Here is a 26,074-nt window from a genome sequence, read left to right as displayed (position 1 = left end):
GTCCAAAATCAGTCCAAAACGTCATAGGTTAGTATGTCGTCCAAAATCAGTCAAAAACGTCATAGGTTAGTATGTCGTCCAAAATCAGTCCAAAACGTCATAGGTTAGTATGTCGTCCAAAATCAGTCAAAAAAGTCATAGTATAGTATGTCGTCCAAAATCACTCAAAAACGTCATAGGTTAGTATGTCAACCAAAATCACTCAAAAACGTTATAGTATGGTATGTCGTTCAAAATTAGACAAAAACGTCATAGTATAGTATGTCGTCCAAAATGAGACAAAAACGTCATAGTATAGTATGTCGTCCAAAATGAAACAAAAACGTCATAGTATAGTATGTCTTCCAAAATCACTCAAAAACGTCATAGTATAGTATGTCGTCCAAAATTAGACAAAAACGTCATAGTATAGTATGTCGTCCAAAATGAGTCAAAAACGTCATAGTATAGTATGTCGTCCAAAATCAGTCCAAAACGTCATAGGTTAGTATGTCGTCCAAAATCAGTCCAAAAAGTCATAGGTTAGTATGTCGTCCAAAATCAGTCCAAAACGTCATAGGTTAGTATGTCGTCCAAAATCAGTCAAAAAAGTCATAGTATAGTATGTCGTCCAAAATCACTCAAAAACGTCATAGGTTAGTATGTCGTCCAAAATGAGACAAAAACGTCATAGTATAGTATGTCGTCCAAAATGAGACAAAAACGTCATAGTATAGTATGTTATCCAAAATGAGACAAATACGTCATAGGTTAGTATGTCGTCCAAAATCAGTCCAAAACGTCATAGGTTAGTATGTCGTCCAAAATAAGACAAAAACGTCATAGGTTAGTATGTCGTCCAAAATCACTCAAAAACGTCATAGTATAGTATGTCGTCCAAAATGAGACAAAAACGTCATAGTATAGTATGTTGTCCAAAATGAGACAAATACGTCATAGGTTAGTATGTCGTCCAAAATCAGTCCAAAACTTCATAGGTTAGTATGTCATCCAAAATCAGTACAAAACGTCATAGGTTAGTATGTCGTCCAAAATCAGTCCAAAACGACGACGTATGTCGTCCAAAATCACTCAAAAACGTCATAGGTTAGTATGTCGTCCAAAATGAGACAAAAACGTCATAGTATAGTATTTTTGTCCAAAATGAGACAAATACATCATAGTATAGTATGTCGTCCAAAATGAGACAAAAACGTCATAGTATAGTATGTCTTCCAAAAATCACTCAAAAACGTCATAGTATAGTATGTCGTCCAAAATGAGACAAAAACGTCATAGTATAGTATGTCGTCCAAAATCAGTCCAAAACTTCATAGGTTAGTATGTCAACCAAAATCACTCAAAAACGTTATAGTATGGTATGTCGTTCAAAATTAGACAAAAACGTCATAGTATAGTATGTCGTCCAAAATGAGACAAAAACGTCATAGTATAGTATGTCGTCCAAAATCAGTACAAAACGTCATAGGTTAGTATGTCGTCCAAAATGAGACAAAAACGTCATAGTATAGCATGTCGTCCAAAATCAGTACAAAACGTCATAGGTTAGTATGTCGTCCAAAATGAGACAAAAACGTCATAGTATAGCATGTCGTCCAAAATCAGTCCAAAAAGTCACAGGTTAGTATGTCGTCCAAAATCAGTCTAAAATGTCATAGGTTAGTATGTCGTCCAAAATCAGTCAAAAAAGTCATAGGTTAGTATGTTGTCCAATATCAGTCCAAAACGTCATAGTATAGTTGTCCAAAATGAGACAATAAAGTCATAGTATAGTATGTTGTCCAAAATCACCATAAATGAATGAATAAATAAATAAATGAATGTATAAATAAAAGAATGAATGAATTTAAATTTGTGTCCATCTTCATTTATTCATACATATGTTTGTCATTTTTCGAATGCCCTGATACTACGAAATATCTTGGATCGTAATTTTCAGGAATTTATTACGGTGATGTCGCTAAATGTCATTGGAGGATGCGGGCATCGATCCCGCTACCTCTCGCATGCTAAGCGAGCGCTCTACCATTTGAGCTAATCCCCCTGTGTCATCGCCACATCAACTGCAGTAAATCTCTCACGTGTTAATCAAATGAGGACGAAACCTCTATGGAGGACGAAACCTTATTTATGTATAAATAAAAAGAGAAATAAATAAATAAATGAATGAATGAATACATAAATAAATACTCTACCATTTGAGCTAATCCCCCTGTTTCGCCAATAAACGCGTTAAACGCCAAAAGACAGACACGTGGTCATCAACACAACAGAATTCAGTCATATTTTCTAAACTAAACTTCGGTGATGGTGTTTTTGTATGTGTAGCAAGTATTACGTGGCTTTGTCAACTTTATGTCAGTGAAGAAATAAAAAAGTTCTGTGGAGGATGCGGGCATCGATCCCGCTACCTCTCGCATGCTAAGCGAGCGCTCTACCATTTGAGCTAATCCCCCGTTCCGTCCATGGTGCTTGAGGTAGAGATTATATACGTACACACACGTGTGTCAAACAAATTAGTTTTCTGTATTTCACATTGAATTACACTCAAAAAGTGTTCAACCATTTATGAGTTAACATTTTTAGGAGTGAGTTTAAGATTCATACTTTAATAATCCTTTGTATAGTATGACGTCAGAAAAATGTCATAGTATAATAAGATTTCAAAAATGTCATAGTATAGTACAATGTCAAAAAAGCCTGAAACATTTCCAAACTGTATTATGTTCCAAATAGGGTCAAGGGACAGCAAATTCCCGGAAAATAAATGTACATAAACTTTCCATGGAAACTTTAGTTTGGGAATTTTGGAAATTTTCCACAGGAATTTTGGGAATGAATGAGTATTAACTGGTTATTTGGGATAAACCGAGTTAACATTTTGTTTTGTCATAAGCACTGTTGCAAAAGGCTACAATTAAAATGACACAGATTGATTTGTATGTAGAACTTCATGAATGTTCAATTCTTTCATTCATCGAAACTGTCAATTCTTTCACTGAACAACCAAAGCATGAATGTTTTGAATCGAACAGTTTTTGCCCCATATGTCAAACGTGTCTGATCACGTGACACGTGAGACAAATGAGGACAAAACCTGACTATGTATAAATAAATATCATAGTATAATAAGATGTCCAAAACGTATTACGTAGTATTTGCCATTTGTCATGAAATATTTAGTAGCACATGGGCATAATTGTACTGTTATACATTTAGTCAAATACAAATTTCCAAATGAGCACAATCTAGCTGTATGTATGAATTTGAATTCATTATTTAATTCATTATACACAACGCTGCGCGACAAACCTGTCCCAGACACCAAGTAAGTGCAAAACAGTTTATTTCACAGCTGTTTATTTACTCAAAACTCAAAAGGATGAGTGATCTCTCTAGATGTTTCACATGGTCCAAAAGATGCGTGCCAGAGCAGACGACAGCCAGTTTGCAAAAACAGAACGAGCAATGGGAAGGACAACAAAAGACTCCCATGGTTAAACTGCAACAGACCTGTTAATACTGACTAACGACATCTCACTGGCCAACTCTTTACCGCAAATTATATACTGGCTCTGAAAACTGCTGTCGTGTGAGAATAATGTATAGCTTCAGTGTCAGTGGCTGCCGGGTATTTTTAGGGTTTAACACCAAACTGCTACGATCTATCACCGTGTTTTCAGTCTGCGGTAAGAACCTCAGACGATATCTTCACAATTTACAAAATATTCACTCATTCACAGTCAATGTTAAACATTCTCATGCTCAGATATGCTGCTGTTGGATTAAAAAGAATTAATAATTTGCAGAGCACTCGTTGTCATAACACCGAGGTATTTCCTTCAGTGTTTCCACACGCCTTGTACAGTAGGTTCTGCACCGACTCAGCCACAGAAAGTTCATGTAAATTAAATATAAGTTAAATAAATAAGAAACTATTAATTTAAAAAAAATGAATTTTGTTACAGTTTTAGTAGCTGTGGGAGTGTCCTGATGGCACTATTTTCTGTGCTCTAATCATTAGAAGCGCACCAAAGGCAACGTAAACACCTCCGAATTGGCAAAAAACAGCTTTCTCTCGGAAACCAAAACATCGGTAATATTTACAGACTTTAAATTCACTGTTTCTCATCCATCTCGTCTGCGTTATTCATGCTGAAATAACTGGGATATGCTGTAGATTACTGTTATTGTTACTGTGTAAGTGGAGGCAGGGATTGAGCGGCAACTGGAGACGCGGAGACGCCGCGTGTCGACGGGTTGAGAAACAGACAGATGAGAAAGAAAGAAAAAGGGGACAATGAGAAGTATTTATAGAAAGCGTGCAAAGAGAGAGAGTAGAAAACAAATGAGGGTGAACAGAAAAAGAGATGGACATGTTGGAGTAAAGCGTTTAGTATTCATCCTGGTCCAGGTGAGCTTGTTCTTCAAGTTCTTCATCTTCTGGAGGCGCAAAGCCTTCCTGAAATGAAGAAACAAAAAAACAATTTTTTTTTAGTAATTAATGTTCTCATATAAAGCTAAGTCACCCTATGTTATTGGTTCTATAACACAATTTTTCTTCTTCTTTCTTTTTAACAGGTGATCCATCATTTATACACAATATTAAAGGTATTTCCATCAACATAACTTTTTGTCCATAAATAACGTGCTGTGCCATGTAGAGAACCAAGAAACAGCAGTTTCACACCAGGAGTATGTTGCTACTCATTGCACCCTGCGTGTACTGCTGATAACTCATGCCTCTGTTGCGTAGAGAATGTTGATTATCCTGCTGAGGACGCCGCTGTTTTCGCTCTCGTGCTCCTGGCAGATCAGCTCGATATCCCGTAGTTTGCTGAAGTAGAAGTCTCGCTCCTTCTCTAGTCCGTCTACGGTCAACTTCAACTCCATTAACTGAGCACGGAAACGGGGGGGGGAAAAAAGAAAGAAAGATGTTTACATGGATAATCGAAAAACCATCAATTAATCTCAGTTGGTTAGAAAAACCATTGACGTGAGACAATGGAGAAAGAAAATCTGAGGACAAAGGATCAATAATGACACTGGATACAGGTCTGATATTGACTAATGTGGTTGGATCAGACATGTTTGACATATGGGACAAAATCCATAGAGCCAGTCTGTTGGATTCAAAACATTCATGCTTTTGTTGTTCAGTGAAAGAATTGATTGTTTATGTTGGTATATGACTCGGTTTATCCCAAATAACCAGTTCATTCTCATTCATTCCCAAAATTCCCAAACTAAAGTTTCCATGGAAAGTTTCTGGTATTGGATCCACAAACCCCAGGTTTGAGTGTCCCAGTGCCACCCATGCAACTCTACCTGTTGATTTAGCTCCATGATCTCTGCATCCCCTCCCCCATTTCTAGACAAAGATGGGTTCTTCCTCAAGGCTGGAGTGTTGTGTTGGACCCGCTGGAGTGGTGCTGGCATGTTTTTAGGGACCGTCGGAGACGTCCTCTGTGGTCCTGAGTTGGTCAGAGATGGTGAACATTTGAATCAAAACAGTGTCATTTCTTCTCCTGGCTGAGTAGCAAGTGTGGCGATGGATGTAGCACATTATTGAGAGCTGATGCTATCAGCTTGTAGCAGGATGTTGTGCCTTTGATACTGGCTATTTTGCAAATAGTTTTAGATCTAAAATAAGCCAAATTACAAATGATGAGCATTTTCTTTTTAATCCAGACAAAAGCCAAAAAAAACCCTACCAAACCTCAAGAGGTCTTTCCAATATACTCAAAGACAAAACATGCCGACGCGCGTCATTACACTTTTGAAATAAATGGCCATGTACAACCACACTGTCAAACAGCAGGCTTATGACACTACTACAACTCAAATTAATTCACCATGATTTTCAAGCAAAGGGCTGGTGAGGCTCTTGTTAGTAAAAGTAGATACACTTCCTTGTGTATCAGCACAAACTTTCAGAGAAGCTGCGGCAGGAGAACATAGTTGTCTACATTTTTCTTCAGGTCCTCTGGCATTGCCGTCCATGATGAATTCGAATCGGGGTTAACTGAGACGTTGCATGACGTGGTATTAACATCCGTCCTGAAAGATCCAATCAATTTGATTTGGATCTCGCTTCCCCAACAGTGAATTGTCTGCATTTGCATATGTAGAAGCGGGGATGAACCAGATAGTGTCACATGATCAACACCGACTTCCCTGTTTCCTTGAACCAACACGGGACGTCTCCATTGATAATGTGGCTGCCAGTGGGGACACAAGGGGTGAGAGTGGTTGACAAACCTTAATTTATAGTGAAAAAGATAGATTTTATTATGTGAGCCTATTGTTAAATGGCTGGCAGCCATGTTATCAGTGAGAGGGATTGTTGGGGTCGCGGGCTGGTTCATGGAAATGGCAGCGGATCAGAGGATGTGAGATTAAGAGGTGGTTTCGATGCTAAATGCATCCCAAACCACCTCAGAATGCGTGTTTTTTGGGGGTTTTGCTGCATCAGATCTGAAGACGCATTCAGGACACATTAAAGCCGGTTTTCCATTATGGTACAGTTTCGTTTGGTACAGTAAAGCCTTGGGTCAGGCCTGCGTTTCGACTGAAAACGAACACTTACAATATACAACCAACAATATTTAGAATTATTTTGTAGGATATCCAAGGGGAAAACTTGGCGACTGAGTTCCAGATGGACAGCGACTCCAAGCCTGTGACTAATTCGGGTCCATTCGCTCCAAAACTCAGTTCCCAATCAGCAATCAAAAAAACCCATGGCGCAAAGAACGAGCGAGGGAGTGCAAAGAACAAACCAGGGAGCGAAATTATTGACAGAAATCAAATTATTTTGGTTCTAATCCACATGGAAACATACAGTACTGAACCAAAACGAACTGATCCACTTAAAGGAAACACAGCTTAAGACGCCTTCACACTGTACTTGAAGCTGTAACACTCAGGACAGATGTTCACACCAGTTCTCAACGGGTTCTCATATTATAGCGTATCCACTTGCTTTTGAATGCCGGGCAGCGAGACGGACCTGAGAAGACAGCAGCAACACTATGACTCGTGCTGCTCACACCACTTGCTTGCAGGGAGCGCCGTCGAGCCATCCAAAGCTCAGCAAGATCGTGCAGCAAAGGCAAAACTGTTTGGTTTACCTGGGTTTCTCTTTGGTTTGTGGATAAAGTGATCACCTGGGTTGGGGGCAGGGGCCATGTCCTGTCCCTGTCTGGCTAGCAAAGGGTCGTACTCCTTCCCGTCGTAGTTGGCATCGAAGAACTTCTTGAACCACTGCACGAACTCAAAGTTGTCCTGGAACTTCCCTTTTACAAGCTTTTCCACAGAAATAATCTGGAGAATGCAAACAGGAAAATGGTTGAAGAGCTTCACGTGAGACAACCGGGCACATAACACAACAATATAGTTAGAAAAGGATTCTGACTTTGTCAACACTCATCCTTTTAAAAGCTGCCTGAAGAACTTTGAAGTTGTGTATGGACTCGTGCTCCAACTTGGCTTGAAATTTGACCTTCTTCAGAAGGATGCAACCTGGGAACAACATGTCCATGAACTGGCAATAGGCTGCACCTGGAGGAGACAAAGACAGAGGTGTCCGTTTGTGTGGTCTCAGTGTCAAATGGACGGCATTTGACTTAGAAGGTTTAGGAGGAAAACAAACTCGCAGCTTTACCTGAACACAGCTGTTCAATTTTGGTGTAGGTGAGTTGCAAGGAATCGTTGACCCACGCCAGCATGTCATGTCGGCTGAGGTTGTCAATGGACACCGATGTGGAGTACACATTCACTGCCATCCCCTACCTGAAACGAAGAGCAGAGGAAGGAATAAACGGGGTGGTTCTTTCTGGAAACTTATCACAATTGACTAATCTCTCGATTATTTGGATCATAAAATGTTGAAAAATGTTGATTGACGTTTCCCAAAACTGGAAAGGATAGTGTTCTCAAAGAACCCAAAGAACGTAAACGGCTCTTATCATATGATGGACTTGGGTTGGGCTGTTTGAAGTGTCTCCATCTTTCAAGCCTTTTTTTGAACGATTATCAAAAAAGTATCCAAAATATCCCAGATTAAACGATTATTTCTGTCATTTAATGTTGTGTAAGGAGCTCATTCTTCACCGTCATCTGATTTCAAACTTGTTTTGAACCCCCGGCTCTTCTCCATGGCTTCATAAAATCGACCGATCAGTTACAAACTGATCAGAATCACAGCTTCTAAAACCAGAACCACTAGCAGCATCTTTAGATAAAATGTTTACATCTTAGTTTCTCACAGTAAAAATATCACTTTTTTTATTTAAATGTCATCATTAAAAGTATAATTTTCCCCCAATCCCCCAAAAATAATCGCAACTAGACATTTATTCAAAGTCAAAACCAGTGTTTTTATCCTGCTTGGTGATTTCTGACTAAGACATTTGCCTCTTTAATCCAAGTGTTAATCTACAGATGTAATAAAACTGACATATCCCTATGTTTATGAGCACCAATAGCACATATGACACGTCTGTGGTCCCTTTTTAATTTCCTGGACTCTTAACACCTATGATGTACTGCAGAGAAAGGTGGAGACTTCTGAATTATTATGTTTACCTGTAAAGTGCACGAGGCTGGCAAACCGGCAATTACATGATTATTACCTACAACCACATGAGCAGCAATAAATCCGTTTATTGGATTAAAAGCAGGCAGCCACAGTATTATGGGAAGGGTGCATGGGTGCTTCTAATAAATGTGTATTATTATTATTATTTTTACGGTAAAATAAAAGAGGATATTCTCCCAAAAAAAATAATAAACGAAAAACAGCCGGGCCTTCCAGTGAGCTCTGGTGTAATGACTGCAGCAAAAATCCCGAGTGAAGTGGGCGCAGGAAGAAATGGGGCGGGGGTTTGACATTTCCAGCCTGCGCTGAGAACAATAAATGAGCCCTTTTTAGTGTCAGGGAGCCTCCTGGTCTAAAACGCCGCAGCGCCTGTTCTTCCTGCGGCCCCCTCTACAGGCCTCCACTAACAACTCAGCACAGCCAGTGCACGGGAAATAATCCCACACTCGATACACGGGAATAAACCAGGACGCAGCGGAAAGAGCGCAGTGATTTCTCATGTAACTCACCGTGTCGAGGAGAGTCTACTGCTGTTGTTGCTGTTGTTGCTGTTGTTGTTGTTGTTCTCACGAGTGTGTTCCTGTGTCCGGGCTCCACTCTCGTCGTCGTTGTTGTCAGACCGTGCGCGGCGGTGCAGCAGAACTGTTCGCTGGCTTGTTCGCTTGGTAACGGGCCGCCTCGTCTGGTCTGGAGCTGCAACAATCCAGCCGCCACTGCGCATGCGCCCGACTCCATGCTGCTAAAGGATCAGTATAAATAGGACTTTGGCCTGTTCTGACTGAGAGGCACATGCATGATGTGGCTGTTTTGGAATTAAGGCTTGCTGCTGCTGCTGCTGAGGTTTTAGTGGAAAAAATAAATAAATAAAACATGGATTTTCATAATGTCTGGACAAGACTGGTAAAGTTGAGTTCAGGACATCTATGACTACTAGCATCCTGTAAATCAAACATTTTTACTGTATCATTTCAGAAAAAAATCTAATTAAAAGTCCCACATTTGCACTTTTTAACTCTCACATTATGACTTTAAAAAAAAACACCTCCAATTTGAGTTCAATAAAAAACAGATTTCCATAATGTCTGGACAAGACTGATAAAGTTGAGTTAAGGACTTCGATGACTACTAGCATACTGTAAATCAAACATTTTTACTGTATCATTTCAGAACAAAAATTCAAATTAAAAGTCCCACATTTGCACTTTTTAACGCTCACATTATGACTTTAAAAAAAAACACCTCCAATTTGAGTTCCATGAAAAACCGATTTCCATCATTTCTGGACAAGACGAACATTTTTACTGTACATTTTTAAAGAAATTTCAAGTTAAAAATCCAACATTTGTCCTTTTTTAATTGAAAACATTCTCAATTTTGAGTTCCATTAAAAAGATAGATTTCCATCATTTTGGGACAGGACTGATGCTAGTAGTAAGTATGCTATTCGTCATAGATGTCCTGAAGACAACATTATCTTTTTTTCCCCCAGAACTTGTGGAAAAAGTTGTTATTATGTTGTTATTATATATAACTCAAAGATGAGAATTGTTTTTTGCTTTTTTAAAGTGCCAAAATTTGATTTTTAATTTGAAATCTCACTAAAACTGTACTGTAAAAATGTCTGATTTTCAGTATGCTAGTAGTCGGAGATGTCCTGAACCCAAATAGTCAATCTTTTTCAGAACTTATGGAATATGTAGTTATTATTACGTCTCAAATTTGAGAACATTTTCAAAATAAAAAATTACAATGAGGGCGACATTTAACTTGAAATTTCTATATGGTAAAAATGTCTGATTTTCAATATGCTGGTAATGATAGATGTCCTGAACCCAAATAGCCAGTCTTTTCCGGAACTTACAGAAAAATTGGTGTTCATTACATTTCAAATTTGATAATTTTTTTGATTTAAATTTGAAATTTCTCTAAAACTGTACTGTAAAAAAATGTCCGATTGTCACTACGCCAGTCGTGATAGATGTCCTGAGCTTAATTATTCTTTTACCCCTGAGTAAATGTAGTAATCAAACCAGTCAGCGGATGATTTCCTTGTGGTTTTATTTGCACTCAAATCATGTGATAAAGAGCTGCAGGGAAGAAAGAAAGGAGATAAAAGTAAATCAATGTGACAACACATTGTTCAGCACCAGTGTACATGTGGGAGGAGGAAGACACAACAACCTTCAGTGGAGCTTGTAAAAATGAAATTTGTCCCGTAAAAAAAGAATAAAGTGGTACCTTTACTGTCGCAGGTCTTAACATGAGCTAAATCCTGTGTGCTTTCCTGCTAACACAAAAAATATACAACTAAGACAGTTATTCATAAGACAGGTTATATTCGGGAAAAACAATACAGTAGTTGAGAACTTGGATGCATGGACCCCCCTGAAGAAAGAGCATGGGTTAATTAAAGGCGATCACTTCACCTTCTCTATGCGTCACAGTGGTGATGCTACATTGGAAGTGTCGGGCAGAGGAACGTTAAGTTTTAAACGCTGCAGTTTCAGCGCGTGAGTTTGAGGGTGTCGGTGAAAAAGGCAGTTTAGGTGAGACTTTTTTTTGTTTTTTTGCTCTTTGTGGAAAACGTACGCGATCACAAAGAATTCCGCGACATGAGTGTTGACTACAGTCGTCGTCGTCCTCTTAACGAGCCACCGTCGCCACCGTGCACAGCACACACAGCATTCACATTCATTGGGGTGGAACAGAAGTCTATTCTATAAATCTGTAAACATGACCTGACGGCGGTGAACTAATGTTCAACGGGTTCATTTGTTGAGGGGGTGGGGGCAGTGACATGAAAGGGAAATAGCTCAAATATGAAGTATAAAAAAAATTCATAAATAAACACACTTTTATAGTATTATGGTGCTTTTCATTAATTGGTCGTTACATTTTAATGTCATGCCGACGCCGTTGTCATTTATAACATTTCATTCATCCATGAATCGCAGTTAAAAACACATTTGTGACATTAAATCATGTAAAAAAAAAAAAGGCATCTAAATAGTACATGATACAAGTGCAAAATCGTATTTTACAGTGAGGTAACACAGTCATATTCCTAACTTTTATTAGTTTCAGTTTACCTTGGTTGCCTCCACGTTACGTTATCATCATGGCAATGTCGTGCAGTTTAATGTTTTACAGCCCGAAAGAACTCTGCTGAGTTCAAAATGAAAACAGCTCTCAGTTACCCCCACTAATATTCTAAGCTTCCAGAATAATAATAATAATAATAATAATAATTAAAAAAAAAAATACAAGGTGTCTTGCTTGGCCATAAGTTTCCCTCAGGTATCATTGTTCTGCTCCACGTGACGGCCTCCTGCTTAGTTACCAGATCCCACTGGACCTCCCTCCAGGAGGAGCGAGGATCCTGGCCGAGGATCTCTTTGGAAGGTTGTCGTCGAGCTGCGAGCCTGAAACAGCAGGGAACAGGATCACGTGAGTTCAGCACTTATTTCTTATATGGAAATATTATATTGAAACATCCTTAACTTGTTTTTGCCTTCAGACCGATGTTCTTCCTGGTTTCTATGGTTAAACCTTTCAAATCAAAGCGCTTATAAGCGTGTTTTCTATTTTAACATGATTATATATTTTTTTAACTAGATTTTATATTATTTCAAATACACTTATTTTTAATGAATGCTGTCATGCTAATGTATGAAGGTTGTGACAAATTAGCATTAGGACATTCTGGGAGCCTTTAGAGAACGTTCTCTAAAGGTTGTATAAAGGTTGCAGAAAAGTGGTTTTGGGACTGTTCTGGGAACGTTTAGAGAATGTTCTCTAAAGGTTGTATAATGGTTGCAGAGAAGCGGTTTTGGGACTGTTCTGGGAACGTTTAGAGAACGTTCTCTAAAGGTTCCCAAAACCACTTTTGTCACAACCTTTGTAAAACATTTAGAGAACGTTCTCTAAAGGTTGTAAAGGATGAAGGAAAGTAACATTAGGGGAGCGTTCTGGGAATCTTTGGAGAACGTTCTCTAAAGGTTGTATAAAAGTAATGTTAGAGGAACGTTCTGGGAACCTTTGGAGAACGTTCTCTAAAGGTTGTATAAAAGTAATGTTAGGGGAACGTTCTGGGAACCTTTGGAGAACGTTCTCTAAAGGTTGTATGATGTATGATGTTGTAAAATGTTCTTTAATAATAATAATGTTCCTTTCACTTTATTTGTTTTTTTGTGTGTATTTTTTTAAATACTGTATATACTCTTTTTAGATTCATTTTTGTTTGCCACAGACTACCACAATTGGTATCTTCATGGACCTTGATTGTCATATCTACAACACCCTCATCAAAGCCTTGACTGCCTGTAATCCAGGATGTTCTAAAAATAAACCATGTCATTTTTGATAAATGGACACAACTTGGCAAGTATTTTCTCAACACTTAAAAAAACCTTATGTCCCCCTTCTCACCAGACAGGCTGAAGCCGGACTCATGGAGGTCCCTCACACCTCCGTGCCTGGTGCATGGACGTGTTGGAGTGTCCACATCTGACGCCCCAAAATCCCTCTTTCCTGAGTTGGCCAGCGTAGCGACGTCACCCGTGTAAGGCTCCCGCTCCACGGCTTTCACTGCCTGGCACTGGTCGCGCAACGAGACGGAGAATTAGAGGCAGAGAATGAACCTTTTAGACGATTTATGAACTATGAAACTGTTCACTACACATTTGTGCTGAAACGTAATTCTCCAACTGTGTAACAAAATATCGTACTCCCAAAAAGAAGAAAATAAACAGCCCAAACATGACTCAGCTGAAATGCGTTTGCTGATTTTTACTTACATTTTTTACAGCCCTTGCATAGTGACTCATGCGATATATATAGGATTTTTGGATTGTATCAAATTTTCTACTTTAATCTGTCCAGTAACTAATATACTGACCGTCTTTCTAAACAAATTTCATGACCACATCATGTTGTTATCTATGAAAAAGCTCAATTAATGTGGCTACGATAGGTCGACCATCAACGCAAATCAATACAATTATATATATATACACATTTACCTATTCTTTATACTTTATTCTCGTAATAATACGACTTTGTTCTTGCAATGTTACGACTTTATTCTCTGACTGTTACGACTATTCTCATAATGTTACGACTTTATTCTCATAATGTTACGACTTTAGTCTCGTAATGTTACGACTTTATTCTCGTAATGTTACGACTTTATTCTCATACTGTTGCGACTTTATTCTCATAATGTTACGACTTTATTCTTGCAATGTTACGACTTTGTTCTTGCAATGTTACGACTTTATTCTCATACTGTTACGACTCTATTCTCATAATATTACAACTTTGTTCTCGCAATGTTACGACTTTATTCTCATACTGTTGCGACTTTATTCTCACAATGTTACGATTTTATTCTCACAACCTTACGATTTTATTCTCACCATGTTACGAATTTATTCTCGTAATGTTACGACTTTATTCTCATAATGTTACGACTTTATTCTCACAATGTTACGACTTTATTCTCGTAATGTTACGACTTTATTCTCACACTGTTACGACTTTATTCTCATACTGTTACGACTTTATTCTCATAATATTATGACTTTATTCTCGTAATTTTACAACTTTATTCTCGAAAGACACTATTTTTTACTTTTCAGTTTGGCCCTGACACTCTGTTGTAATATTAGAGATAGTAATTCACTTATATTATTTGAAAATAGCAGTAGAATAAATAAAGAAGCAGCAAACACGGCAGTACTAAAAGAGGAGCTGCAACATTTGAGTGCGATTTAGGATTTTCTGGTTCTGGTTTCTTTGCACTTCGTTGACAGTAAATTGACTGTTTAATTTAAGACGTAGTTATAGACTGCACTTTATACGATATCAAACTAAAACTAGCTATCAAAAAACGCCTCTGTTAAGACGTATTGAAATCACATCCATGTCTCGCACCTTTTCCCTCTGAACCATCTTCTTGTAAAGATAATCTGGGAAGGTTCTCAGAGGGCAAAACTTCCCAGAGCCTTCGGCACACGTAAACATGTCGTTTTCATAGACCAGCCGCCCACGGCTGATGGTGACCAGGGGTACGCCGTGACAACGGAGGCCTTCGTACAGGTTGAAATCCCCTCCCTGGACCTGATTGTCCACAGAAATGGTCCTGTGTGGACAGAGATGAAAGAAAGGGATTAGCCAGTTTATCCAGACCCAAAAAAACAAAAACCCAAAAACCTAATCATCCTCTGAGATATGGGATAAAAGCTGTGGCGAGAAAAGCTGCTCGATGAATGGATGGATCTGGTTTCATACTTTGATCCCTCGGGGTCCCAGACCACGATATCAGCATCTGCTCCTGCGATGATCCGGCCTTTCCTGGGGTAGAGGTTGTAGATCTTGGCCGCATTTGAACTTGTGACTGCGACAAAGCGATTCTCGTCCATTTTACCCCCAATCTATGAATCATAGACACATACATAATAAATTGTGGGGATAAATTCACAGAATGAAGTTTCTCTTTAAGTATAGATTTTTTTCCAAGGTTTAAATCGATAACCTCAAAAACAAAACAGATGTCCTGTTCTTGGAGGATCGCAGCAGTCTGACAAAGAACAAAAGAGGCTCCACGTACCACTCCTTTCTCCCAGATGACGCTCATGCGGTCCTGAATGCCAGGGAGACCGTGGGGGATCTTTGTGAAATCGTCCTTACCCATGGCTTTCTGTTTGACGGTGAACGGACGATGATCGGACCCCACGACGTTCAGCGTGTCACTGACAGGGTCGGACAGAACAAATCATGGTCACACGCATGATTTGAGTACACACTGTGTTTAATGCATGAATGTGTACTCTACATACTTTCCCAGGAGACTCATTAGGACATTGGGAGTATTGGGGTCCAGACGGAGGGGAGGCACCGTGACATGGGCAGCAGCATATGCCCAGTCCTGATGATAGTACTGCATACCGTTCAGAACAGTGTGGGCTGTGGTTGTCTCCCCGTGGACGACTTTACCTGTGGACAATATGGGCTCACAATGAATGAATACTTTGGGAATTCATCTAAACCAGTTGTCTGCAACCTTTAGAATGAAAAGAGCCACTTTTGTCACTTCTCCACCAAAATTAAATGAATCTGGAGCCGCAAAAAACCTATTTGACCCATAAAATGAAGATAACATGTATCATTTTTATACATATACACTATATTTGAAGTACAAAAAGAAAATTGTTGACATTTCATTGCTGTTTATACCCAAACTCTTGTGGTTTATGCCTGAGAAAACCTGCCTGGCATTAGTACAAATGTGTACTTCTTCATGTACACATTACTTCAGGTTTTTTAAATATCCCATTTGAAGTAGACATTGGATGTGACGCACAAAAATATCAAAACACTTTTATCCATGCCTTTGTCTGTGAAAAACACGAAAATAAAATAATAAAATAACACATTTTTCATTATTTTTATTTAGTTTTGACTTTTTGTTTTTAAAATGAGTTCGTTTAAATTAGTATTTAGAGTGGGTTTGCTAGACTATTACTATTTACATAACATAAATAGCCCTGATGAGACACAATCCGCCGAAAAACATGGGCAAAATAAAAAAACAATAACAATAAACCCAGTAAAAGGCTAAAAGACTAGAGGTTTAATTCACTTAGATGAACCAACTCAACCCAATTAACTACATAACACATGTTGTGTTTAACTTGCACAGTCTTATGTCCCACATTGTAAACAAAAACACATTGGAAACATTTTATTATAAATGAACCTTTCAAAACTGAAAATTGAAAAATAAATACATTTCATATGAACCCAAAAAAATGTTTTGGTTAGTTTTAGTTTGTTTTGTAAACACACAATTCAGTTTCAGTTAGTTATCAGGGTTTTCTTTTCTGTAGTTTTTATTTCAGTTAACAATTTTATTTTAATTTTTTTTTCAATTTTAGTTTTTGTTCACAATAATAAATAACCTTGATCTGAAGCAGGAACAGCCAGAGAAAAGCCACGCAAACAAGGGAAGAACACACAAACACCACACATTTCTCAGCAACCCACACAATAACAACAAAATTGCTCTGTACTGGAATTTAAGACAAAAACAGCCCACTTTATCAAATTTAAAACATCATTTTTTCCACAGTTACTTAACATTTTAAAGACAAATGTCTCACCTTGCATCTTTGCTGTAGCCACGACGTCTCCCGCAGACATGCTGGACACGTTCACCAGATAGATGGGACAGTGGGCCTTTGACAAAACACACAAAAGGTACATAATCCTTGATATAATCTGCATTCATTTACATAATGAATGCACAATTTAATGCGGCCCGCCACTTCATATCAAGTAAGGGCTCGGTATTTTCTCAGTTTGAGAACCACAGATCTACAGCAACGCTGCATATTTTATTAATGCATTAATGTGTTGTTTTTTTATGTGACCTTTCACTCACCCTGTTGGCTATGGTAATCGCCCTGTGAGTTGCCTCTGCTTCCAGCTGTGAAGAAACAGATGCAATATCATCTCAGTGTTCGAGAAGTGCTCGTAAACAAGATAGGCCGCAGTTAGGGAGGAAACCCGGATTAAATCTGGATTAAATCATACCTCTTCAGGCCTGCTGATTTCAATCCCCTCTGGTCCGCTGATACCCAAGTCCAGTACTTCTTTTGCACCCTGCAACCAGAAAATAAAATAAACTGTGCATATTACAAACTATAATGGACATAAATATGAACGAAGAGGTCGTGAAAGTGATTCTCTGTAACCTCTGCCACCAGCTCCCCGTTCTCAGCATGGACTCTCGCGATCGCTCCAATGTCTTTACAGTGTTGCAGGGCCTGGAACAGCTCGCCGTCTCTCAGCATGAACGTGTCCTTGTAGGCCATGAACATCTGGAAGGAATTCACTCCTTTCTCTCTCACCAGCTTCTCCATTTCGGCTTGTACCTTTAGGACAAAAGGAGGGAGAGAGGAAATGAAGCAGCAAGTTTAGATTCGTCTTTGAAATCTGTGGTGGTGTTGTACCTTCAGTCTTGTATAAAGTACCTTAAAAACACACCTAGACCCATTTTTGTGTTTTTGGCTTTTAATTTCTAGAATATTTTTTCATGCACATTTTTGAGTGTTCTCAATTCCTTTTCATTTTTAGTCTATTGTAAATAACGTGAACTAAAATACTCACACTTACACACAAAAATGTGCTCATTGAAACCTGTTCAAATCACAATTTTTTGATGCATCATGACAAAAACTAGGTAATTTAAGGGTTAAAAACTTAAAAGATTCAATGTTTCATATGTTTGAGGACTGATGTTGGTTTAAAAAATAAAATATATGCAATTTTTATAGCTTCATTTTTTTATGAGCACCTTTGGTAACACTTTAGATTAGGGAACACATATTCACTATTAAATAGGTGCTCACTAACATGCATAAACAGCACACTAGCCCTTTATTAGTAATTATTAAGCGCATATTAACACCTTATTCTACATAACATTATTCTACCTCTATTACGATATGAATTAAGATTTTTCCTGATTAAGGTATTAATACGTGCTTAATAATTACTTATAAAGGTCTGGTATGCTACTTATATGCATGTTAGTAAACACCTAGTTAATGGTGAATATGTGTTCCCTAATCTAAAGTGTTACCGCACCTTGTATTGCTCCGGGTGTGTTAATGTGAGTATTTTATGATAAATAAATACAAATAATAATTCATATAAACAAATGTTTCCGCTTTTCTTTCACATATGCCACACTGCAATAATCAAACTAAAAATAATCCAAATTACATGAAGTATATTGAAAATAATTCATTTACTGTGGGTTTTTTTTAAGACCATAAAATGAAGGTGCATCATGACAAAAACATTTAAGAGTTTAAAAAATGACATTTATATAGATGGAAAAGACTGATTTTGGTTTAAAACATTTAAAAAAGATAAAAAATGCATACAATTTTTATAGCTTAATTTTTTTATGAACACATGTTGGTGCTCTAGGTGTGTTAACATGACTTTTTTTGACGGCGCATCTAAGGGTTAAAAGTAAAAGTACAAGTATCTATCTAAAAAATAATATTACTTAAGTAAAAGCTCTATATAAATACAGACCATTACCAACTCTTCTTCTGATTTTATTTGGTAGTAACGAGTAACAAAGATAGTTAGAGGAAAATGTAGTGGAGTAAAATTAAAAGTTGCTCAGGTAAAAGTACAGGTGCATGAATTTTGTACTCAAGCACAGTAATTAGAGTATTTGTACTGTATTTGTGACATTACAACACTGCGTACACTACCTTGGGTCCCCACCAAGTCACTCCCACGTGCAGAGCGTAGTCACAGCAGACTTTGGAGTCGGCCAGGCTGCGGCACGTCTCGTACGCCTCCAGCAGAGACTCGTTCTTCTCTGGCAGAACGTGTCCGATCACCATCGTCGTGCCGCCAGCGAGAGCCGCCTGCAGGGAAACGCAGAGTAGCACTGGACCAGTTAATTTAATAATAATTAGTGATTGTTTTTGTGAATTGTCCTGTGTTTTTATGAGTGTCACATGATCGGAGTCTAACTTGAAAAGCACAGCTTCACATTAACCGGAATGAAACTAGCATTAAGTGACACTGAAGCAGGAGATATTGATTTATATAAAGTCCATAAACACTGAAGAGACCATAAACCCGCTGACAAACACAAACACAGCTACGGCAATGAACATAAAAATAAAAGCCTCAATAACCATTTATGCTTGACTTTATTGTTATGTGCAGCAGGCTGGGAGATATGAGTCCTACAGGAGCAACTCAGCCTCACACTATGAACACAACTGCATACAGTATGTGTTCATTACAGTAACAGAACTTACAGTAACGAAGACGCACTTGGTTCACCGTGGTGTATCAGTCTTAAAGTCTAAATATCTTCCTTCTTTTCTTTGTTACATGCCCGGCAGTGACACTTGGTCCTAGCCTTGAAACTGCAACGCTAATTCCTTTTTAGACCCACTCGTAGGGGGGCGGGACCTCATTCCCAGAATGTAAACAGTGTCCGCCATCTTTGCTAACAGTTAAGCTAACAGGAAGCATCACTGGTGGGCATGTAACAAAGAAAAGAATGGAGATATTTCTCAACTCAGGGGAAACTGAGGTTGGGAAGCACACTTTTTCAATTTCTAGTAATACAAAGCTAAAGCAAGTATTCCTTTAAGTGGTTTCTTTTGTACTTTCTAAAAATAGGTGCTAAAAATAGGATAAAAATAGTCAACCCGAACACTTTTTTCTGTGCAGTTTTTTTTTTTTTTTTTTTTTACCATTTTACTATTCTATTATGTCACTATTTTACTTCTATTTTTATGGTTTTATGTTTTATATCTTTTATGTCGCTGTGCCTTTAAATCTCTAAAGCACGTTGGTCAACCTTGGTTGTCTTTTGTGCTCTAGAAATAAAGTTGACTTTTTTTCTGTTATTTTTTTTGTTATGGTAAATGTGTATTTTAATGAAAGATGTTTAATGTAATGTAATGTACTTTCTTTTTCTACATCCCGCAGGTGACCAAAGTGCTTTCCAAAATAAAAGCATCACAGACACACAGCATTATAAACAGACTCATTCATGAAAATAGCAATTTTTAAAAACACACAAGAATTAAAAAAAAAGTGAAAGAATAACTACTGGGTGTTTAAAGCCATTCTGAATAAATGTGTTTTAAGTTTGATTTTAAATCTACAGTGACCAAACAATTGAAGGCAGGGGGTGTTTTTGTGTCTCAGTGAGCATCTGTCAGCTGACCCTAGAGAGTGGAGCACTGAGTGTGTGTGTGTGTAGTGAGAGTGGGGGGGGGGGAGTTTGTCTGGCAACCATTGTCTCTACGCACAATGGTGCGAGTGAAAAGGCTTTGCGGCAGCCTTTGCAGCAGCTCCCTGGTCTCCATGGAAACAGGTAGTCATCTGCATTTGGAGATGCAGATGGACTGAATTGGAGCATGGGCGGCGGCGGCGGTGGGAGGGGCTAAGAAGCCCGTAAGAGAGTAGTGTGGCAAATATCGTCTGTCGTCGTCTGTGCTACAGAGTGATGATGAGTCATGATGATGCTCTGAAGCAGAGTGGGACATCCCGCTCTTATAAGCATCAGCCTTGCTGGCAGCTATTCATCCTGCTAATAAAACGCTGAATCATCTTTGGATCGTTGGCGAGAGACATACGATCCAGGGTTGCTCTTCAAGTGCAACCCTGTGGCACTTTAAGAGCAAAACACACTAACTTTGGCTGCAACTAATCTAAATTTAATGTATTTTAATCCTTTTATTATTGACTTAAAAAATCAAAACGTTGCAAATAATGCTGATTTAAGGTGTGTCTTTTGGGCTGCGGCTTCAAATTTAAATGTTTCTCCACTCGTTTATGTATCACTGCTGACCTTAAGACATTTCGATGTTCAAGTTCACACTGAAGAATATTCAGTTTGTCTAGATAAGTTATATTCGGTAAGTGACACAGTTCACAGGATCCCGCGAAGGGTTAAACCATCGCTAACTTAAGAAAAGAAAAGTGCTATATAATAGAAAATTACCTCATCACTTCAAAACAAAGAAACATGACGGATGTCTGAGGAATTAACTTAGATTGTGATCATCCCCCGTTAACAACTTTTGGTTCCCAGAACGTTACCTTTTTGGTTGTGGGAACATTCCCTGAAGGTTTTCCCCTAGGTTCTCCTGTGGTTGACATGGAAACGTTCCTGTAACCACTTTTGTTGTAGAAAAGTAACGTTAAGGGAACGTTCTGGGAACCAAATGTGCAACCAAAAACTAACGTTAGGGGAATGTTAGGAAAACTTTCCGTGTCAACCACAGGAGAACCTAGGGGGGAACCTTCAGGGAACCTTCCCGCAACCAAAAGGTAACCAAAAATTGTTAGCTAGGATATGTCCGACAACGTTCTCTTTTAGTTAAAAAGTGAAAAATATAACCAAAAAACAACCAAACGGGAACATTGTGTGGAAACCACGGTGCAACCACAGGAGAACGTTTCAGTTTTTGGTTCCCTCAACGTTTAGGGAACATTTGGCTCCTCCCTAACCCTGAGGGAACATTCCCTAAACGTTAGTTTTTGGTCTTATTGTAACTAACCTTAGGAGAACCTTGTGTGCTAGTAGGGTCAGCAACACCACAACAAGTGGAAAGTCAAGTTAAATGAATATTTCCACATTTCAGTTTCAATCTGTTGCACTTCTTCCTGTCTAAACACTTCTCCTGTCCTTCCTTCACGTCCAGCAGGACGTTTACCTTGGTGCCGCTGTAGTAGTCGTCGGCCGTGGTGGCGTTCATGAAGCTCTCATCCAGGTGGACGCTGGTGTCGATGCCTCCGGGAAGGACCAGTTTCCCCGACGCATCGATCACTTTGGCCCCGCCGGGGATCATCATCTCCTTCCCCACCTGCTGGATGATCCCGTTCTCGATGTAGACGTCCGCCTCCTGGGTGCAGTCGTCGTTCACCACCTTGCCGCCCTTGATCAGGATCCGCACCATCGCTGAGCTGGAAGACATGGCTATGGCTCTGTGGAGCAAAGAGACACACACACACTGATTGAAGATTTCGCCCAGTTGCGGCTGCTAAAACACAAGAACTGAAATGTTTACATGTCACGGCACCTCATTCTGAGGCAGTTGCAGTAAAAGTACAGGAGGAGACAGAAAAACAAGTGCTGCTGCTGCTGCTGCTCTGAGACTAAACTGACATCAGCTCTGAGTGTGAGTGGACCGTGTCAGTCACCGCCTGTGACCCGACACAGTCCCAGTGGACTGTGACGTTGTGGTGCCGGGGGCCAGTTGTGGATCACAATATGAGGCAAACACGGGTCAAAAAGACCATTATTCTGACAAGACTGATGCAGCACAAAGCTACTTAACAATGGCGTCCACTCACTCAGGCCACAGAGACACGTTTACACTTAAACGTGCTGTATTTGCTTCACCGAAATTCCTCAATGGCTGAATAATTAGCTATAAAACATGATTTTTTTTGTTGTTGTTTATGGTGAAATTCCATAGCTATATAGAGTGTCTTATATGCTTTTTTTTCCAGCACAAAATATAGGAAATCGGATATTTTCACCAACTTTATAAACACACCAGGGCAAAAAGTAAATGATGTTTTAAAAGAAATCGGATTGAATTAGTTTGGCTCGTTTTCATGCACAAAAATAAAAGAAAAACAGTCTAATTTTGTGATTATATAAAATGAATCATAACTTTGACTCAACAACACATAAGAAGTCAATAAAACACACATTTTTTTAAAGTCCGATGATGTGACCCATAAACACACACCACCAGAATGTCCATATAAGGAGTTGTGTACCAAAGGTGCACCTGTGTGTGGCACAGAGCTGTGCCGTGTGAGCACGAAGGGTTAATAAAAAAGCTGGGTGAGTCAGTAACCACGACAACGGGTCCCCAAAGGAATCCAAGTAGATGCAAAAGGATTAACTGGGAGAAGGAAATCGCTGGAAGACGGAACAAGTTGCCAAAAAATCTTATTTTAATCTGATTCTGCGACTCTGTCTTTGAGCGCGTGTGTGTGTGTGTGTGTTGTGGTTTAAATGTGACAATTAAAATCAATATGTAGAAGGAACTTTAATGGGAATAAATAGAAATACAAAACTAATATAACTAGTAAAGTACTGCAGATGGGGTGTTTTTAGTATTTTTTTAGTACATTTTTAGTAACAATTACCTATTCATTTTTATTCTTTCCTGTGTCCCTGTTGTCTGACACCCACTGTCTGTATGTTTGCATTGTGTCTGTGTGAACTGATGAGGATTGTGTATGGGAAGCTACAGAGGAATTTTGCCCTTCTGGGACCAATAAAGTTTTTGTGAATCTGAATTGGAAAGTCAAAAGTGCATTTAAAAACGTCCTCTTTTATGTCACACAATTAAATTTGAACCGAAAGAAAATAAATTTGAAACATTCAAAGGAAATAATTACGATGTACATTTTTTGGTTTTTTTATGAACAAAAATGGCAAAGGAAATAGCTCTTTGGAGGACAAAAAATACCCTTAAACTCATAAAACTACTACTAATGATAAGCAATGTGAAAACCAGTAGAAATCTAAAAATAACGGCAGTTATTTAATGCAGTTACTGGCAGGGATTAACAATTCATGAACAACAAAGACACACAGAGATGTGCCTCTTATCACACACTGATTTCCTTAGTGTGTGTGTGTCTACCCTGCGTGATTGCGTGTATGTGTGCGTGCGTATGAGGGTGCGGCAACTTGACTCCTTCTCCCTCTCACATCCACAGCGTGATCCACTGGAGGATAATGTGCATGATATTAATATTAATGATGATAATAATAATGTCAGTTGCATACATGAGCTTTTATGCATCTATTTCAGCAGACCTGGAAGCAGCTGCACGCCATAATAAATATGTGTTATTATTATATGTTATTATAATAATATTATCTGCCTGCAGTAGACTTATTGTTAAAGTTATAACCAGGTGAGATTATGTCACTTTACGTGGATAATTATTACAGATGCATGTCATGTTTTGAGTGAAGTTCCATTCAACTGGATTAAATGCACACACATTTTAGTGAGCTAACATTGAGCAATAGCGATGAGAACGTCGGTTTCCACGCTCAGTGACACTTCCCCACTTGTGCGACTTGACACAAAGAAACCGGTCTCCATCCGGTAACACACACACAAAAAAAAAACTAGGCTGCCCAGATTCATTATCGACCGAGTCCATCATCCTCCTCCTTCTCCTCCTCCTGCAAACACAGCACAAAAACACTGTGGCCTTACAGGTGAGGAGGTGCAACATCTGTGGATATCCAGGGAGGAGGAGGAGTAGGAGGAGGAACGGGAGTGTGGAAACAAAGTCTCCCCGCAGAGGATTTGAGCACAGATTTGCTGCAGCCAGAGGGAAACATCTCATCTTCTACTTACCTCCTGTCTTTGTGGATCTCCTTCCTTCCTGCTCCTGCTGCTCCTGCTGCTGCTCCTGCTCCACCCGGCTCACACTGCAACACAATCCCGAGGATGGCACTTCCCAACGAGACACCCTCACACACACACACACACACACTCTCTCATACAGACACACAGCAGATGGATGGATTGGGTGCCTTCCTGGCCGGTATGGGACTAGCAGCAGACCGCAGCATCATCGTCAAGTCAGCAACAAGACACAAGGTACATTTCCGTTCATGGCTTATCAAAATAAGATCCCCCCACCCCATGAAGCAACGTGCTGAATTCAGTTGTCTTTTTTTAAATTTTAGCTTTTACTTTTCCTCTTCGTCTTCACATTTTATCACGACAATAACTTTTTAGTTTGGACTCTTCCTCTCCGTTTGATCTATTTATCTAATCTAATATCTATCTATCTTCTGGATCTTCATCTTTGTCCTGCTTCTTTTTCTTCCACCTTGGGTGTCTCATGGCAGGCGGCCTCCACCATCTTGCATCACGACACTCTTTAACCTTTACATTTATTTTAACTTTTCTTAATTGTCCTATCCTGTAACAAATCTTTACTGTCTTTGAAGAACGATGTTATACAATATTAAATGATGTGTCTAATTGACCACCCTTATTTAACAATGATATCACTACATTTGCATCTTTGACTAACATTTAAAAAACAACAATGTCTTACCGGGGTAACTGACCCACATAGGTTATGCTTTTACTTTGTAGGGAGGTAATCTGATTTCCGGTGCCATTCTACTCGTCTGCTGTTAACTTGACTCCGCTCGCGGGCTCCAGGCCGTGAGATGGTGAGAAGCTCCAATCAGCTGCGGTGAGTGAAGAATTGGTCGCCTAAGCAACCAATTACTTTACGCTTGGGGCGTGTCCGCCACGACGGGGGCTGTACCACTATGAGTGGAAGAGGGGTGGGCAAAATAAACATGTTAAAACATGTAATTTAGCTTTTCATGCACAGTCTACGAGCGTTAACGGAATACATTCAGTACTAATATCTGCAACATTTACTAATACACGGATAAATTACGCATTAATGAGCTTATTAGAAGAATAACTGTCTAAATATACGACCTAAGATACTCTACACACTTTAGCTAAATGTATAAAGTACTGTTCCGTGCAGTCATTTGGCAATAAACAAACAAAGTAGATAATTTAAACATTAATGAGCTTATTTTCGAAGAATAACCGTCTAAATATAGGGTTGAACATACTCCACAAGCTTTAAGTACTGTTCTCTGCAACATTTGTCAATAAACAAATATGAAGCAGACAAAATTAAACATTTATGAGCAAATTCGAAGAATAACTGTCTAAATATAGGGTTGAACAAACTCTACAAGCTTTAATTAAATGTATTAAGTACTTTTCTCCGCAACATTTGTCAATAAACAAATATAAAGCTGATCAAATTAAACATTTATGAGCAAATTTGAAGAATAACTGTCTAAATATAGGGTTGAACATAGTT

General features: G+C 38.9%; 2 protein-coding genes and 2 non-coding genes across 7 annotated transcripts; all 4 read right to left on the bottom strand.

Moving 5' to 3' along the window:
• Positions 1 to 1,971: 1,971 nt before the first annotated feature.
• trnaa-agc (transfer RNA alanine (anticodon AGC)) lies at positions 1,972 to 2,044 on the bottom strand. Its single transcript has one exon. It is a non-coding gene; the product is annotated as a tRNA-Ala (tRNA).
• A 339-nt stretch (positions 2,045 to 2,383) lies between these two features.
• Positions 2,384 to 2,456, bottom strand: trnaa-agc (transfer RNA alanine (anticodon AGC)). The gene has a single exon. It is a non-coding gene; the product is annotated as a tRNA-Ala (tRNA).
• Positions 2,457 to 3,329: 873 nt separating this feature from the next.
• Positions 3,330 to 9,301, bottom strand: mapre3a (microtubule-associated protein, RP/EB family, member 3a). Of its 2 annotated transcripts, none has more exons than XM_058616341.1 (7): positions 9,112 to 9,301; positions 7,667 to 7,794; positions 7,418 to 7,563; positions 7,134 to 7,326; positions 5,329 to 5,474; positions 4,744 to 4,896; positions 3,330 to 4,462 (listed from the first exon to the last, which is right to left on the bottom strand). In XM_058616341.1, the coding sequence occupies exons 2-7, from the start codon at positions 7,785 to 7,787 to the stop codon at positions 4,394 to 4,396; spliced, it is 828 nt and encodes a 275-aa protein (XP_058472324.1). In that variant the 5' UTR covers positions 7,788 to 7,794; positions 9,112 to 9,301; the 3' UTR covers positions 3,330 to 4,393. The 2 variants fall into 2 exon arrangements, with proteins under 2 accessions (XP_058472324.1, XP_058472325.1); XM_058616342.1 differs by having other exon boundaries at positions 7,170 to 7,326; positions 9,112 to 9,298.
• A 1,342-nt stretch (positions 9,302 to 10,643) lies between these two features.
• Positions 10,644 to 24,808, bottom strand: dpysl5a (dihydropyrimidinase like 5a). 3 transcript variants are annotated; one of them, XM_058614498.1, is made up of 13 exons: positions 24,562 to 24,808; positions 21,877 to 22,147; positions 18,898 to 19,056; positions 17,359 to 17,538; positions 17,198 to 17,266; positions 17,046 to 17,090; positions 16,765 to 16,840; positions 15,442 to 15,598; positions 15,213 to 15,354; positions 14,894 to 15,036; positions 14,537 to 14,744; positions 13,031 to 13,199; positions 10,644 to 12,024 (listed from the first exon to the last, which is right to left on the bottom strand). In XM_058614498.1, the coding sequence occupies exons 2-13, from the start codon at positions 22,135 to 22,137 to the stop codon at positions 11,939 to 11,941; spliced, it is 1,695 nt and encodes a 564-aa protein (XP_058470481.1). In that variant the 5' UTR covers positions 22,138 to 22,147; positions 24,562 to 24,808; the 3' UTR covers positions 10,644 to 11,938. The 3 variants fall into 3 exon arrangements, with proteins under 3 accessions (XP_058470481.1, XP_058470480.1, XP_058470482.1); XM_058614497.1 differs by lacking the exon at positions 24,562 to 24,808 and adding an exon at positions 22,243 to 22,416; XM_058614499.1 differs by lacking the exons at positions 21,877 to 22,147; positions 24,562 to 24,808 and adding an exon at positions 19,459 to 19,566.
• Positions 24,809 to 26,074: the final 1,266 nt, after the last annotated feature.

This window comes from Solea solea, chromosome 18 (assembly GCF_958295425.1).
Source record: "Solea solea chromosome 18, fSolSol10.1, whole genome shotgun sequence".
NCBI classification, from domain to species: domain Eukaryota; kingdom Metazoa; phylum Chordata; class Actinopteri; order Pleuronectiformes; family Soleidae; genus Solea; species Solea solea.
This window is presented reverse-complemented; position numbering and strand designations above follow the sequence as displayed.

What these genes read in the sequence shown, in the direction of transcription:
- mapre3a (XM_058616341.1), bottom strand. Translation starts at nt 7,787, where the DNA reads ATGGCAGTGAATGTGTACTCCACATCGGTGTCCATTGACAACCTCAGC. An exon ending in CAAACCAAAGAGAAACCCAG is followed by an intron (nt 5,475 to 7,133) that starts GTAAACCAAACA and finishes TGACCAACTCAG; the next exon opens with GACCACAGAGGACGTCTCCG. An exon ending in TCATGGAGCTAAATCAACAG is followed by an intron (nt 4,897 to 5,328) that starts GTAGAGTTGCAT and finishes TTCCGTGCTCAG; the next exon opens with TTAATGGAGTTGAAGTTGAC.
- dpysl5a (XM_058614497.1), bottom strand. An exon ending in TGGGACCCCGAGGGATCAAA is followed by an intron (nt 14,745 to 14,893) that starts GTATGAAACCAG and finishes CTGTCCACACAG; the next exon opens with GACCATTTCTGTGGACAATC. An exon ending in GTCCGGCTTCAGCCTGTCTG is followed by an intron (nt 12,025 to 13,030) that starts GTGAGAAGGGGG and finishes CTGCTGTTTCAG; the next exon opens with GCTCGCAGCTCGACGACAAC.